This window comes from Phacochoerus africanus, chromosome 15, assembly GCF_016906955.1.
Source record: "Phacochoerus africanus isolate WHEZ1 chromosome 15, ROS_Pafr_v1, whole genome shotgun sequence".
Classification (NCBI taxonomy): Eukaryota; Metazoa; Chordata; class Mammalia; order Artiodactyla; family Suidae; genus Phacochoerus; species Phacochoerus africanus.
In genome coordinates, this window is record NC_062558.1 from 65,022,990 (window position 1) to 65,037,560 (window position 14,571).

Here is a 14,571-nt window from a genome sequence, read left to right on the forward strand (position 1 = left end):
ATGGGAGCAGCCCTGCAAAAGGCAAAAAGACAAAAAAATAAAAATAAAAATTTTTTTAAAATAAAAAAACAAAAATAAAGAAGTTCTCTGGTGGCCTAGAGGTTAGGATTCGGTGCTTTCACCACTACAGCCCAAGTTCAATACCGGTCTGGGAACTGAGATCCCACATAAAGCCACTGCAAGCTGTGACAGCAAAAAATAAATATATATGTATATAGTTTTTTATAAATGTAATTTTTAAAATAAAGTGTAGTTGATTTACAAGGTTGTGCTAATTTCCACCACACAGCAAAGCGACCCAGTCCTACATATATATACATTCTTTCGTTTTTTTTTGTTGTTGTTGTTGTTTTACAGACACACCTGTGGCATATGAAAGTTCCCAGACTAGGGGTTGAATCAGAGGTGCAGCTGCTGGCCTATGCCACCACCACAGCTACACAACACCAGATCCAAGGTGCATCTACAACCTACCACCGCAGCTTGTGGCAATGTCAGATCCTTAATCCAGCCAGCAAGGCCAGGGATCAAACCCGCAACCTCACAGACACTATGTCGAGTTCTTAACCCACTGAGCCACAATGGGAACTCCTCTTTTAGTATATTATTTTCCATCATGGTTTCTCTCAGGAGATTGAATATAGTTCCCTGTGCTATACAGTAAGACCTTATTGTTCTTTCATTCTAAATGTAATATTTTGCATCTACTAACCCCAAACTCCCAGCAAATGTAAGCAATTGTTGTTGTAATTTTTGTTCTTATGATAATTTCTAATTATCCTGCAACCCCTCTCACATACACACACACCCCTACCAAATGAGAGAAAAGTAAATAAATTTGACACTTGGAAAATGAAACTTTCTCTCAGATACCTAAACACTGAGGGAGACTGAAATAAAATGGGGAAAATACTTTCTCTTCTGTATTTACTCTTCTATGCATTTACTTCATCAAATATTTTATTAAGGACCATGTACCTAGCACTCTACTAGTAGAAAAATATAAAAATTCATAAGGCAAATATGCACATAGTACATGAGCAAATTTTCATCTATGCCTTGAATATTGTACGTAAATGTTATTCCAAGAAGTAATACTTCAAGGTTGATAGCTTCTGACATCACAGCATAACAGCTCCTATTTATTTATTTAATTTTTTTATTTTTGGCTGTTCCCATAGCATGTGGAAGTTTGTGGGCCAGAGATCTAACCCACACCACAGCAACGACCTGAGCTGCAGCAGTGCCAACTGAGTCCTTAACCCACTGCACCACAGGGGAACTCCTCAGATCCTATTTACTGAGCACTTAACTACATCAACATGTCATGTATATTTCCTCAAACACTTAGAACAATCCTGCAAGGCAGATGTTATCACTCTAGTTCCTCATATAAGGTAAGAGACAAAGTTAAGTGATTTATCCAACAGAGTAATTAAATGGTAGAGCCAGAAAATCCCAGTAGGTTATTCTAAAATCCAGGCTTCCTCTCTCCACTCCATCTCCTTTCCTCTTAAAAGATATGTTCAGGAGTTCCCATCATGGCGCAGTGGAAACAAATCCAACTAGGAAACATGAAGTTGAGGGTTCGATCCCTGGCCTCGTTCAGTGGGTTAAGGATCTGGCATTGCCGTGAGCTACGGTGTAGGTTACAGACACGGCTTGGATCTGGCGGTGCTGTGGCTGTGGTGTAGGCCAGCAGCTGTAGCTCCCATTAGACCCCTAGCCTGGGAATGTCCATAGGCCGCAGGTGCAGCCCTAAAAATCAAAAAAAAAGAAAAGAAAAGAAAAGAAAATGTTGAAAGCTACCTTTAGCAGAGGGCAGACTATCATCAGAACTATAATGCTAAGAACAAAATATCACAGAAATTACAAAGAACAGACACAGTTCAATAATAAACACTGTTATTTAATATTTATTATGTGCCAAGTGTTTTATGAGTGATTTTTTTTTTTTTTGGCCACACCCAAGGCATGTGGATGTCCACAGGCCAGTGATCAAATCTGAGCCAGGTGGAGCAATGCAGTATCTTTAATCCAGTGCACTGGGCTGGGAATCAAACCTGCATGGCCACTGAGCCATAGCAAGAGCTCCTATATTTATTATTTATAGTCTTTATTAAAATATTGTAAAGGAGGTGACCTCATCTCTACTTTCAAAGGTGTGGAAATTGAGATTGAATTTACCAAGGTCACACAGGTGCTAACTAGCGACACTCAGACTAAAATACAGGTCTTCCTAACTTCAAAACCATGATTTTTTTGTGTTGGTTTTTTTTTTTTTAAACTGAAAATGAGCACTTCTTTAAGAGTGATAGAAATGTTCTAAAATTAGACTGTGATGATGGTTATCCAACTCTGTAAACATACTAAAAGTGACTGAATTGTACACTTTTAAATGAGTGAATGTTATGCATTAAATTATATCTCAATAAAGCTGTTAAAAGAGTTTTTATAACTATACTTTCTTTCGCAAGCTTGTAAAATATTACTAATATCAATTTTTTTCAATCTCCACCTTTTGTCTATAGTTAAAAATCATAGTTTCAAAATTCTCAAATTAAATACATGATAAAGGAACACCTCCCCCATGTAGTTTCCCCTTCCTCCACTCACCCCCTACCCCATGCTGACCTGAGATCATTTTTTCTCTAGAAATGTCTTCTTCTTGTACAGTTAAGCATACAGTTCCTTGTCTGCCCCTAGGTATACACAGTTCCCAGGACAGGGATCAGAGCTGAGCTGCAGCTGTGATGTATGCTGCAAGGTGCAGCAGTGCCAGGTCCCTTAACACACTACCCGGCCAGGGATCTAACCTATGTCCTGGTGCTGCAGAGAAACCACGGACCCCACTGCACCACAGCAGGAACTCCAGCATACATTTCCCTTTGCTTCTACAATCCTACTCCCAATATTTAATTTCCTACACACACACAAAAGGTGTGGGTGGGGAAATATCTATGTCAACAAAAAACAATCTATCCAAAAACATTCACAGCAGCTTTATTCATAATGGCCAAAGCTCCAAACAATTCAAATATCCAATGAATGGATGAACAATCTGTGATATATTCATACAATGAAATATGACTCAGCAACAAAAAGGGATTAATCTACTAATACCTACAACAGCATGGAAAAATATCAAAACATTATGCTAAGAGAAAGAAGCCAGGTACAGAAGAAAACATATAGGTAAAGCAAGTATCTATGGTGAAAGAAATCAAAACAGTGCTTGCCTGGACAGTTGGAGGGAGTTTAACTGGGAAAGAATTCAAGTGAACTTCTTAGGATAATAAATGTTCTGTTGTGATGGGATATAATGTTTGTGAGAGACGGAGAACTGTACACCTAAACTTAGTGAATTTTATTGTATGTAAACTTTACCTCGGTAAAGGTATGGCATTCCCACTGTGGTACAGTGGGTTAAGAATCCGACTGTGGCCACTAGAATACTATGGAGGTGAGGGTTCGATCCCTGGCCCGGCACAATGGGTTAAAGGGGTTCAGCATTGCCACAGTTGTGGCATTAGGTCACAGCTGTGGCTTGGATTCAATTCCTGGCCCAGGAACTTCCTTATGCCATGAGTATGGACATAAAAGAAAAAAAGAAAGGTATAAACTTATAAAAATACCAATACAAAAGGGGAAGAAAAATCTATTATGCTTAACTTGACCTTCAAAGAAACAGAATCTTAAAAATCCCAGTTCTACCTTTCTAATATCTAATAATCCAGCTACAGACGTCAGTTCTCTCATTTCTAATACAGATATCTCAGGATCTACTTGGTTATTTATTTTGTCCCCAATGGAAAAAGAGACCTGATCAACCATTCTCAGCTCAAGAGTCCTTTCTTTACTTGAAGCTCATTTAAGCAGCCTACTAAACCATGACTTTCTGGAGAGTAAAAACCGGTTCTTATTTACTCAGGTTTCCCTGTGTGTGCCTGACACCTGGTAAAGGCCAAATATATTTTGGATAAACAGATTATTGAGTCAACTAAAAAATACAGGGCAGGAGTTCCCTTGTAGTGAAGCAGGTTAAAGATCCCGAACTGTCAGTGCAGCAGCCCAGGTCGTTGCTATGGCGCAGATTTGATCTCTGGCCCAGGAACTTCCATGTGCCAGGAGTGCAGCCAAAGAAAAAAAAAAAGAAAGAAAGAAAGAAGGAAAAATACAGCACATTTCACCAAGTGTAAGTGGTGTGCCGGACAGTCAATATCAGCTTGCAAAGGAGCCAACTCTGTACAGATCCTCCCAACTCCATGAGCACCTCCCATTGTGTTTAAAAGTCAGTTGTGATAGAAGTATTTATGATACTGTGATTGATGATAAGAAATATATATATTGTTCTTCAACCAGTTCTGGGCACAGAGCTCCTAAATCCCTTGGAATTTCCTAAGTGAAGAGATCAGTGAAGGAGTCACTTTGTTAATGAGGTGACTTTTGGAAAACCCCTAAGGAAGGGGGGCTGGTTGCCAATAGAGCCAACCTGGGTGATTAGAGGATTGGAATTTTCAGTCCCAACCCATCCCTCCCCCAGGACCTCTCATGAGGGGAAAGGCACTGGGAGATGAACTGATGACCTATAGCCAAGGATTCAATCAATCGTGCCCAGGAATGAGGCCTCCATCAAAATCCAAAAGGATGGGGTAGCAGAGCTTTCAGGTTGGAGAAGGGGGAACATGGTGCACTCAGAGAGGGCATGTAAGCTCTGAGGCCTTTCCACAGACTTTGTCCTGTGCATTTCTTCTGCCTGGTTGTTCCTGAATAATAGCCTTTTATAATAAATCAGTCACCTCCTAAGTAAAATGTTTCTCTGAGTTCTGTGAGCTGCTCTAGCAAATTAATCAAACCCAAAAAGGGGCCATTGGCGCCTCCAATCTATAGCCAGTTGGTTGGAGCACAGGTGATAACCTGGGTTTGTGACCTGCATCTGAAGTTGGGGATGGGGATCCTACTTACGGAACTAAGCCCTTAACCTGTGGGAGCTCATTCTGTCCTGGGTAGACAGTGTTAGCAATGCATTAAATGGCAGGTGTGGGCATTGCTTCCTGGTGTTGGGGAAACTCTACCACCCTCAAATACACGCTGGTATTGGTCACCAGGGCTCATATTTTCAATACAGAAACTGGCAAATGCTATAAATCATGGCTTTTGGGTTTTGGAGGTTTTGTGGTGGTGGCAGTTGTTGTTTTTCTTTTTGAGAACCAGTTTACCAGCATATTACTGATCATATCTCAAATTAAGAAGAAGAAAAAGTTTCCATTGTGGCTCATTGGGTTAAGAACTCAACATAGCATCATAAGGATGTGAGTTCGATTCCTGGCATCGCTCACTAGGTTAAAGATTCAGCACTGCTGTGGCTGTGGCATAGGCTGGCAACCCTATGCCAGGAATGTCGATATACCACAGGTGTGGCCATTAAATGAAAACCAACAAAAAAGGAGAGGAGGAGGTAGAGGGAAAAAAAGAAAATCTAAAGGGTTAACAAAGACCAAGCAGTTATCCCAATGCTCTCCTCCTACTAAGTGAAGTGTCCCACTTTTTCTTCCAATCAAATCCTCTGCCTTTGATGAGCATTAGCAGCCCAAACTCACTCTTGCTACTCCCCCTCGGAAGAAATAAGTTCCTTATACTCTAAGATGTCATGAATTGCAAAAAGCACAATTTCTTTTTTTTTCTTTCTTTCTTTTTTTTTTTTTTATCTTTTTCTTTTTAGGGTCACACCTGTGGCATATGGAAGTTCCCAGGCTAGGGATTAAATCGGAGCTACACCTGCCGGCCTACACCACAGCCATGGCAATGCCAGATCCAAGCAACATCTGTGACCTACACCAGAGCTCACAGCAATGCCTGATCCTTAGGCCACTGAGCAAGGCCAGGGATCGAACCCACATCCTCATGGACACTAGTCAGGTTCTTAATCTGCTGAGCCAAACAAGAACATCCACATTTTCTTTAAAATCACATTTTCAGAGGAAAATAAATCACTTAAGCCATATAAAATAAATTTAAAAGCTACCAATATATATAAAATTAGGAATGCCAAAAATGAGGTGAAAATGCTTCTATATCAGTTTATTACAAATTACCTCTCCCTTTTAGTGTTTAAAAGTGTTTTGAATTACAGACTATTTTAGCTGGAACAAACTCTAGAAATAGTTTATCCCAAACTTTCTCCTTTTCCTGGGTGAGAAACTGAAGCCCAAGAGGTGATAAGATTCTGAGGTTCCAGTGCTACAGTTCATTGCAGAATGGGGACTCCATACCTGGCCTTCTGATTTCACCACCTCTGTTTTGCCCATTTCTCAAGAAGAGAAGGGTTTGAATCCAGTGTCAGCCCTTACCAACCATAATTTGCCCAGCCTTCCTGCAGCTCAGTTTCTTTGTGAACAAAATGAGGAGGGTTGATGATTCCAACCCTACAGTTTCTTTTTGAAGAAGACAGCATCTACCATGAGTGGCATAAGAAATCACAGCTGTGATTATTAAAGAAATCCATGTTTTCTCTATCCAATTAAATTAGGAACTTTTTTTAACGTATAAGGATATTTGCTTGAAGCATTGTCTGTGGAGGCCAAAAAGCTAGAAACAAGATAAATATTTATTAATAGGGAAATTAGGAAATAAAGTATGGTCCATCCACACTGTGAATATTAGGCTGCCATGAGTGCCCATCATGGCTCAGTGGAAATGAATCTGACTAGTAACCATGAGGATGAGGGTTCAATTCCTGGCCTTGCTCAGTACGTTAAGGATCCAGCATTGCTGTGAACTGCGGCATAGGTTGCAGACTTGGCTCAGATCCTATGTTGCTGTGGCTGTTGTGTAGGCCGACAACTGTAGCTCTGATTCGACCCCTAGCCTGGGAACTTCCGTATGTTGCAGGCCCAGCTCTAAAAAAAGCAAAAAATAAATAAATAAAATTTTTATATATATATATAAAAATAAATTAGTCTGCCATAAATAAGAATAGATTCTTTTCCAGACAGTTCTCCGTGACTTTTGGTAAATGTTTCCATTCTGTAACACTTTTCAATTGACAAATAATTAGGAAATACAAGTCTATTCCCTGATGTGCCTCTCCTGAAATTCTTAGGCACATTTATTTATATTTTCCCTTCCTTTTTTTTTTTTTTTTTTTTTTTTTGCTCTCGAGAGCCACACTCGTGGCATATGGAGGTTCCCAGGCTGGGGTCAAATTGGAGCTGTAGCCACTGGCCTACACCACAGGCACAACACCACCAGATCTGAGCCACATCCGTGACCTACACCATAGCTCAGCAACACCAAATCCCCAACACATTGAGCAAGCCCAGAGATCTTCGTCCTCGTGGATCCTAGTCAGACTCGTTTCCACTAAGCCTCAATAGGAACTCCCTACATTTTCCCTTCTTGATTATACACCAAAGTCCAGACTAAATAGGAGGCACCTAATTAAATGATACCAAAGATCTAGGCTTGGGAAATTTTCTGGTGTTGGCTCTCTGTGACTCTTGTACTTTGTTAACTCATAGGAAACTTGTTTTGTGAACTTGTAGAGAGTGAAAACCAAGACTTGTATACCTGGGAGTACCTTATGCAGGACACGAGTGCAAAGTTTTGTTCATATGGTTAAGACTGCTCCTAAATCTGGAGTTCCCGTCGTGGCGCAGTGGTTAACGAATCCGACTAGGAACCATGAGGTTGCGGGTTCGGTCCCTGCCCTTGCTCAGTGGGTTAACGATCTGGCGTTGCTGTGAGCTGTGGTGTAGGCCGGTGGCTACAGCTCCGATTGGACCCCTAGCCTGGGAACCTCCATATGTCGCCGGAGCGGCCCAAAAGAAATAGCAAAAAAAAAAAAAAAAAAAAAAAAAAAGACTGCTCCTAAATCTGAATGCCAGATCCTTTCCAATATGTATTCTGTCACTCATTCAAACATTAACTTAAGGCCTACTGCCTGTCAAGCCCTATGTTTGATGCTAAAGAACAAAGCTGCAGTCACAGAACTTTTTGCCAGATTCTACATAAAAACTTCATGACATGAAAAAAGTGGGGTGGAGTTCCCATTGTGGCTCAGCTGGTTAAGAACCCTACCAGTATTCATGAGGATGTGGATTTGACCCCTGGCCTTGCTCAGTGGGTTAAAGATACAGCACTGCCCCAAGCTGATGTGTATTTCACAGATACAACTTGGATCCTGTGTTGCTAGGGCTGTGGTACAGGCCAGCAACTCCAGCTCTGACATGACCCTTGGCCCAGGAACTTCCTCTTGCTGCGGGCTATGGATATAAAAAAACCAAAAAAGAGGGGGAGTGGTAAAGAGAAGCCCCACACCTGTATTTCAGATCCTTGGCATCATGCTGTGGCATTACCCACAAGAGCTGCACAGACCAGAAATGTCATTTCATGCTGGAGGGGCAAAATAGCTACTAATGAATCACTGTAGTTATCTTTAAAACACTTGGGAAAACAGCCTTTTCAAATCAGCCACACACACAGTCCTTTATCCTACAAGGGCATTTAAGTTAACTTCCATTCTGCCTCTTTCCTCCACCAGGCCAGGTCCAAATATTCATGTCCTGCCCAGAAAACAAAATATATGCCAGGGCCAGTTTTTCAGTATTTCCTTTTTCTTAATATTATCTGAAAACAGCAGTAACTGAGCATCATTTGATGATGGAAATACCAAAATAATTTATTTCATATTTTAAACCTCAAACTCTAAACACTAGCACACATCATCTTTATATATTACTATAAATTACTAAGTACTAAAGACAGTTTATTCGGAGAAAAATACCACTTCTACTCAGTTCTGAAAACATGTAACTTTCATGTTACATGTGTTTGCTTTCTTCTTGCCTAACATAGAACACTTACTGATTGATCCACACAGGACCTTCGCAAGAGAGGAAATTCAGGAGTAACTTCCATAAAAGAATCAAAGAATTGGTTTTCTCTCAAGGCCGCTGATCTCATGCCCCTGGTCAAACTGGACACTGAGAGGTTCTTGGAAAAACCCACATCCTTTTGAACAGATAAATCCACTGGAAGCTACAGTTTGCCTACAGTGTCAAACACACCAGAACAAGTTTCCCAGGGTGTCTTTCAACCATGAGTATCAATTCTGAAGATGTTATCACATATCTGAGATGTTATCCTAGGAAAAAGATACTCAAAGAGATAATGACCTTAACTTTGATAGAACTTTCAATCTACAATTAACCACAGCTGCACCTTTAGTACTTACAAACATGCCTAATACTAAGCACACAAAGAGTTCCCGCTGCGGCACAACAGGATCAGTGGCATCTATGGAGTGCTGGGATGCAGGTTTGATCCCCAGCCCAGCAGAGCGGGTTAAGAATCCGACATTGCCACAGCTGTGGAGTAGGTCACAGCTGTGGCCAGGATCTGATCCCTAGCCTAGGGACTCCATGTGCAGCGGGGCAGCCCAAAAAGAAAAAAAAAAGAAAAAAAAAAGGAGTTTCCGTCATGGTGCAATGAAAATGAATCTAACTAGGAACCATGAGGTTGCAGGTTCGATCCCTGGCCTCACTCAGTGGGTTAAGGATCCGGCGTTGCCATGAGCTGTGGTGTAGCTTGCAGACACAACTCAGATCTGGCATTGCTGTGGCTGTGGCTGCGGCATAGGCCGGCAGCTGTAGCTCCAATTAGACCCCTAACTTGGGAACCTCCATATGCCACGAGTATAGCTCTGAAAAAGCAAAGAGGGGAAAAAAAGGAAAAAAAAAAGTGAAAGCATACAAGGAGTTCCCCTGTGGTGCAGTGAGTTAAGTATCCAGCGTTGTCATTGCAGTGGGTTGGATTGCTGCTGTAGCTCGGGTTCAATCCTTGGAACTTACATATGCCACAGACTCAGCCAAAAAAAAGAGCATATGACAAAAAAAAAATAACTTTCAAAATTAGATCATGAACAGAAGGTCATTTAACGTTTTTAAGCCGTTTTGGAGTTCCCATCATGACTCATGAATCTGACTAGCATCCATGAGTACACAGGTTCAATCCCTAGCCTTGATCAGTGGGTTAAGGACCCGGCATTGCTGTGAGCTGCGGTATAGGCTGAAGATGCAGCTTGGATCTGGCATTGCTGTGGCTGTGGTGTAAGCTGGTGGCTACAGCTCCAATTCGACCCCTAGCCTGGGAACCTCCACATGCTGTGGGTGTGGACCTAAATAAAAAAGACCAAAAAATAATAAATAAAGTTTTTAAACTATTTTCACCTATTGACATAGGATGAAAATGAAAAAAATCACAATTAAATGGCCCTCCTGTTCGCAGGTAACTTAGCATTAACCCAACATCTCACTGGCATTTACATTTGCAAGATACAAAGGTAGAGTTATGTGAACAGCCCAGTGAATACATACATGGAAAGGTTACTTCAGATCTGATTAGATCATTAGTAACCTTGATTTTTTTTAGAAAGGCAGACTTTCACAACAGTGTAAATCAACTACACTTTAATAAAAAGAATTTCAGAACAAAGGGTGGGGAAAAAAATGTAATTGTAATGTATACATGTAAGGATAACTTGATCCCCTTGCTGTACAGTGGGAAAATAAAAATAAAATAAAATAAAATAAAAGCAATGACAATCACCCAGAAAAAAAAAAGAATTTAATTTTTTTAATTTAAAAAATAGAAGGGTAGACTATTAAGTTTGGAGATATTGTAGCAAGGCTAAACATTCCAATTAAAATTCCTTAACTCACAACCATTCTTACGTACACGTGTCAGGCAATTGGTCTCGTTAATTTTGGGTATTTAAAAAAGTAAAAATCCCATATACGTAAGTTAGAATTTCACATGATCACCAGTATGGATTTTAATTTCCTATAACTACAGTAACATATTCTACAAAAATATACAAACATTTTGCACATTAAAAAATGAATAACTTGTTTTTGATCATACCTGTGGCATATATGTTTCTAGGCCAGGGACTGAACCTGTGCCTCAGCAGTGACCCAAGCCACTGCTACAGTGACAATGCTGAATCTTCAACCAACTGAGCCACAAGAGAACTCCCTGGATAACTTTTAAATATGTATGTTACTAATTGGAAATCAACCTAAGAACAATCACTGAGAGTCCAGTACAATTACAGTGTTTTCAATTATCAAAATAGTATTCGAGAATTAGGCAGACTTGCTTAATGCATTAATGCTATAAAAGGTGAGGGGGGGAATTGAAGTATTGAATAAAGGAAAAACATAGCCCTAATGTAAGTAGTACCACAAAAATGCAAACAAATTCAGAATCCACAATGTTTCCTTGGATTCCAAAACAAACCACTGGTTTTCATATTGTCTGAAGGACATGGAGCCACATTCTCTGCTATGAAGCCTCACACATCACTGGGCAGATTATGAAATTGATATTTATTTATGCTTTAGCAAAAAGAACACTGAGAACCATCATAAATGCTTCCTCATAAATAACCATCTAACTAGAGTCCAGATTCACAACTCACTTATTCACCCTCCACAGAAATCAGCCCTCTAGATATTCATCGCTGGGTTGAAGATATTCAATGGATTGCTTGATTTCAGTCAGTTTTTGTTTTAGAGCTGTGGTTTAACTTTACATTCACTTTCAATATTGAAAATTTGCTTCCTTAAAGATGTACCCATTTGAGCGCAGGCCAGCAGATTAAAAGAAGCCTGAACTGCTCCACCAGCAATCCATGTCCACTCTAAGACTGTCATCTAGTCCTTCTACCACAGCCTCCTGGGTGGCCCACCCCCTTGGAATAAGTTCTGGCATAACCCTATGCTATCTCCTAACTGTGCTTTTACCAGAAAGCAGCCTCTTCCAAAATTAGAGGAGCCACACTCATTCTCAAACAAGCAAAATTAAAACTCAGAATCAAAGTAGCAATAAAAGCCTCTGTCAAGACTTCAGTCCTCTTTAGAAGACTTCCCCTTGATTCCCTGACGATTTTCAGGGATGACACTTGGAAGCTATGATAAGGGCTAGGAGATTTGTGAGTTTCAAGGGCAAGTCCCCTTAATTTGAAACTAGGTAGACTACTGCTTTCAAGGCTATGCAAAGGTGTCTCATTTTTTGGAACGGTAATATTTCTCCTTTTTCCAAAATAGATAACGGATGCACACGGTTTAAAAAAAAAAAAAAAAAAGTCCCACAAGGTATGTGAAACTAAGTCTCCCTCCCACCCGTCCACCAGCTCCCTTCCCAAGGTCAACTGCTGTTTAAGTCCCCTTCCGTAGGCCTTCTTTGCTCACGGAACATACGCGAGTGTTTTAGACCAATTATCCTCTATTACATACACAGTGGCAGCTGCAAAACTGCTACTAAACGCCTCTGGGCTTAAAGGCGGCAATCTGCTGGGAGGTGGGGGTGGGGGGAACCTATCTTGAAGCTGCGGTTTTGCACATCACGCACCCGGTTTTTACTTTGTGGGTGTTTTACCTGCACGCCAATGGAAGGCTCTCAAAGATCAAGAGAGAAAGTAAGTGCACCGCAAGCCACCCCCTGGCACCGCACTAATATCCGCATTAGGCTGCACTTTTTCGATGTCCTAATCTTTAAAGTATATTTTGTATTCTCACTGGGTTAAACGAAGTATCTCGACTCATCTTCAAAAAAACAAAAAATAAAATAAAAAAGAAAAAAGAAAGAAAGAAAAGAGCCTATCGCTGAAGGTAACTTTCAGACCCAGGTGATCTCCCTCCTCCTCGCCAAACCTGCAGTTGACTTCGCCCGTGTCCTTAGGAAGGGCTCGGCCTGGCACTGAGTCGGAGGGGCGAGCCTAGAACGCAGAAGCCCAAAGACGCGAGACAGAGGGGAGGGAGTCCCAAGCCCCGGGCCGCGCTTTTCTTCCAGACAAATGTTTGGCAGCCAAAGCCCCAAATCTCTGAGCCCTCCCTCCTTCCTCAGGATGCTCGTGGCTGGGGCAGATTACCAACTCCCGCCTCTGCCCCTGACCGCAACTTCAGTCCCGCGCCCAAGGCGCAGCCGGACCCCCTACACCACCTTGCGACCACCCGGTCGGCGCCTACCGGTACCCTCAAGCGGGCAGGGCTCCAGGCGGCGCCCCCACGGCTCCCGGGACCCTGGCCCCTGGCCTCCAGCGCGCCGCGATCCCCGCGCACCCCCGCCGGGAAGGAAGCCACAGGTAGAGGGGCGGCGCGGCGCTCACCTGAGCAGGAGGGGTGCCCTCGGCGCCAGCTGGAGAAGAGGAGGCGGAGGAGGCCATGTTGTGGAGCGGCGGCGGCTGCTCCTTCCAGGAACTCCGCTCTCCCCTCCCCGTCCCGCTCCTCCGGCCCCCAAATGTGGGACTTCTCCGAGAAAAGTTCGGCCGCGGCTCCGGAACGCCAAGCGCGGCCCCGCTGCACCCGCCTCGCCCGGCGTCTCCTCCCTGTGCTGTGTCCTCTGCGCCCGCCAGGTGCCCGCCCGGGCCGGTGCGCGGGGGGCGGGCCCGGCTCAGGTAGAGGCGCGGGGCCGACCGAGCCCGCTCCCCGCTGGCCGCCCGCCCCGATGAGCATGCCCAGTGTGCCCGCGCTCTGGGGTCGAAGTGGCAGTGAGGCGGAGGAACGGGGGCAAGTGATGGGGGTTGGGGGGGGGTCTTACCTGGGGAGCCGAGGTATCTCTGGGAAGGAAGAGAGGGCAGGTCCTGTTTCCTGCGAGCATCTGAATTGAGTTACATTATTACAACCAAATAATAATCATCGTAACCTTCATAATCATCTGCGTCTCTGATTCTTTGATTATTTGATTATTCAAGAGTTGGTGAATAAAATTAGACAGTTTTGCTTTTGTGTTTTTACTATTAATCTATTGCCTGCAATCCATGAAGAATCATTGTTTGCTAGGCAGACAGCTTCAAAACAATATCCACAGCCTCCCTTCCACCCCACCCAGGTCCCCAGCAGCACCGAGGCGGCCTCAGCTACCTGCTCAATTAAAAAAATAACTCTCGGAGTTCCCGTTGTGGCTCATTGGTTAACGAATCCCACTAGGAACCATGAGGTTGCAGGTTTGATCCCTGGCCTTGCTCAGTGGGTTGAGGATCTGGCGTTGCCGTGAGCTGTGGTGTAGGTCACAGATGCGGCTCCGATCCCGCGTTGCTGTGGCGCTGGCCGGCAGCTGCAGCCCAGATTCCACCCCTAGCCTGGGAACTTCCATATGCCACGGGTGCAGCCCTAAAAAAATAAAAATAAAACTCCAGAGCGGTAGGGGTGTGAGGTAGACACTGAGCCTGATTCACCAAAGAGATATAGGGGCAGGACTTCTCAGTGTCCTTGTTTCTAGGAGCTCAAATGGCAAGGCATTGCAGAGCTTCTATCCTGGGAAACAGTTGGATTTTGGGTGCTGCTCCCACAGAAATTATTATTAAACCTAGAGTGCCAGTGAGGCAACTGGCCCTCACCTAATATCACCAAAAGGAGAGCCCCTCACAGAGATGCCTTTTGTCAGTGCAGAGAGCAAGGCACAGGCATTAAATGACAGCCAGCCGAACTGGCCAGAAATTTAGTCCCTTTTCAATTTTGCCTCCATTTTCCTGATTAAAGAAGTGTTCTCTCCCAAAGGAGTTCCCTT

The 14,571-nt window shown here is 43.0% G+C and overlaps 1 protein-coding gene across 3 annotated transcripts in view; it reads right to left on the reverse strand.

The window, feature by feature from the left end:
- Window positions 1–13,498, reverse strand: part of ANK3 (ankyrin 3) — a 775,194-nt gene extending 761,696 nt beyond the window's left edge. For all 3 annotated transcript variants that reach the window (XM_047762801.1, XM_047762799.1, XM_047762798.1), the window contains exon 1: window positions 13,172–13,498. In XM_047762801.1, coding sequence (XP_047618757.1) covers window positions 13,172–13,228 — 57 coding nt within the window. In that variant the 5' untranslated portion in view covers window positions 13,229–13,498. The remainder of the gene's footprint in view (window positions 1–13,171) is intronic.
- Between the last annotated feature and the right edge of the window lie 1,073 nt (window positions 13,499–14,571).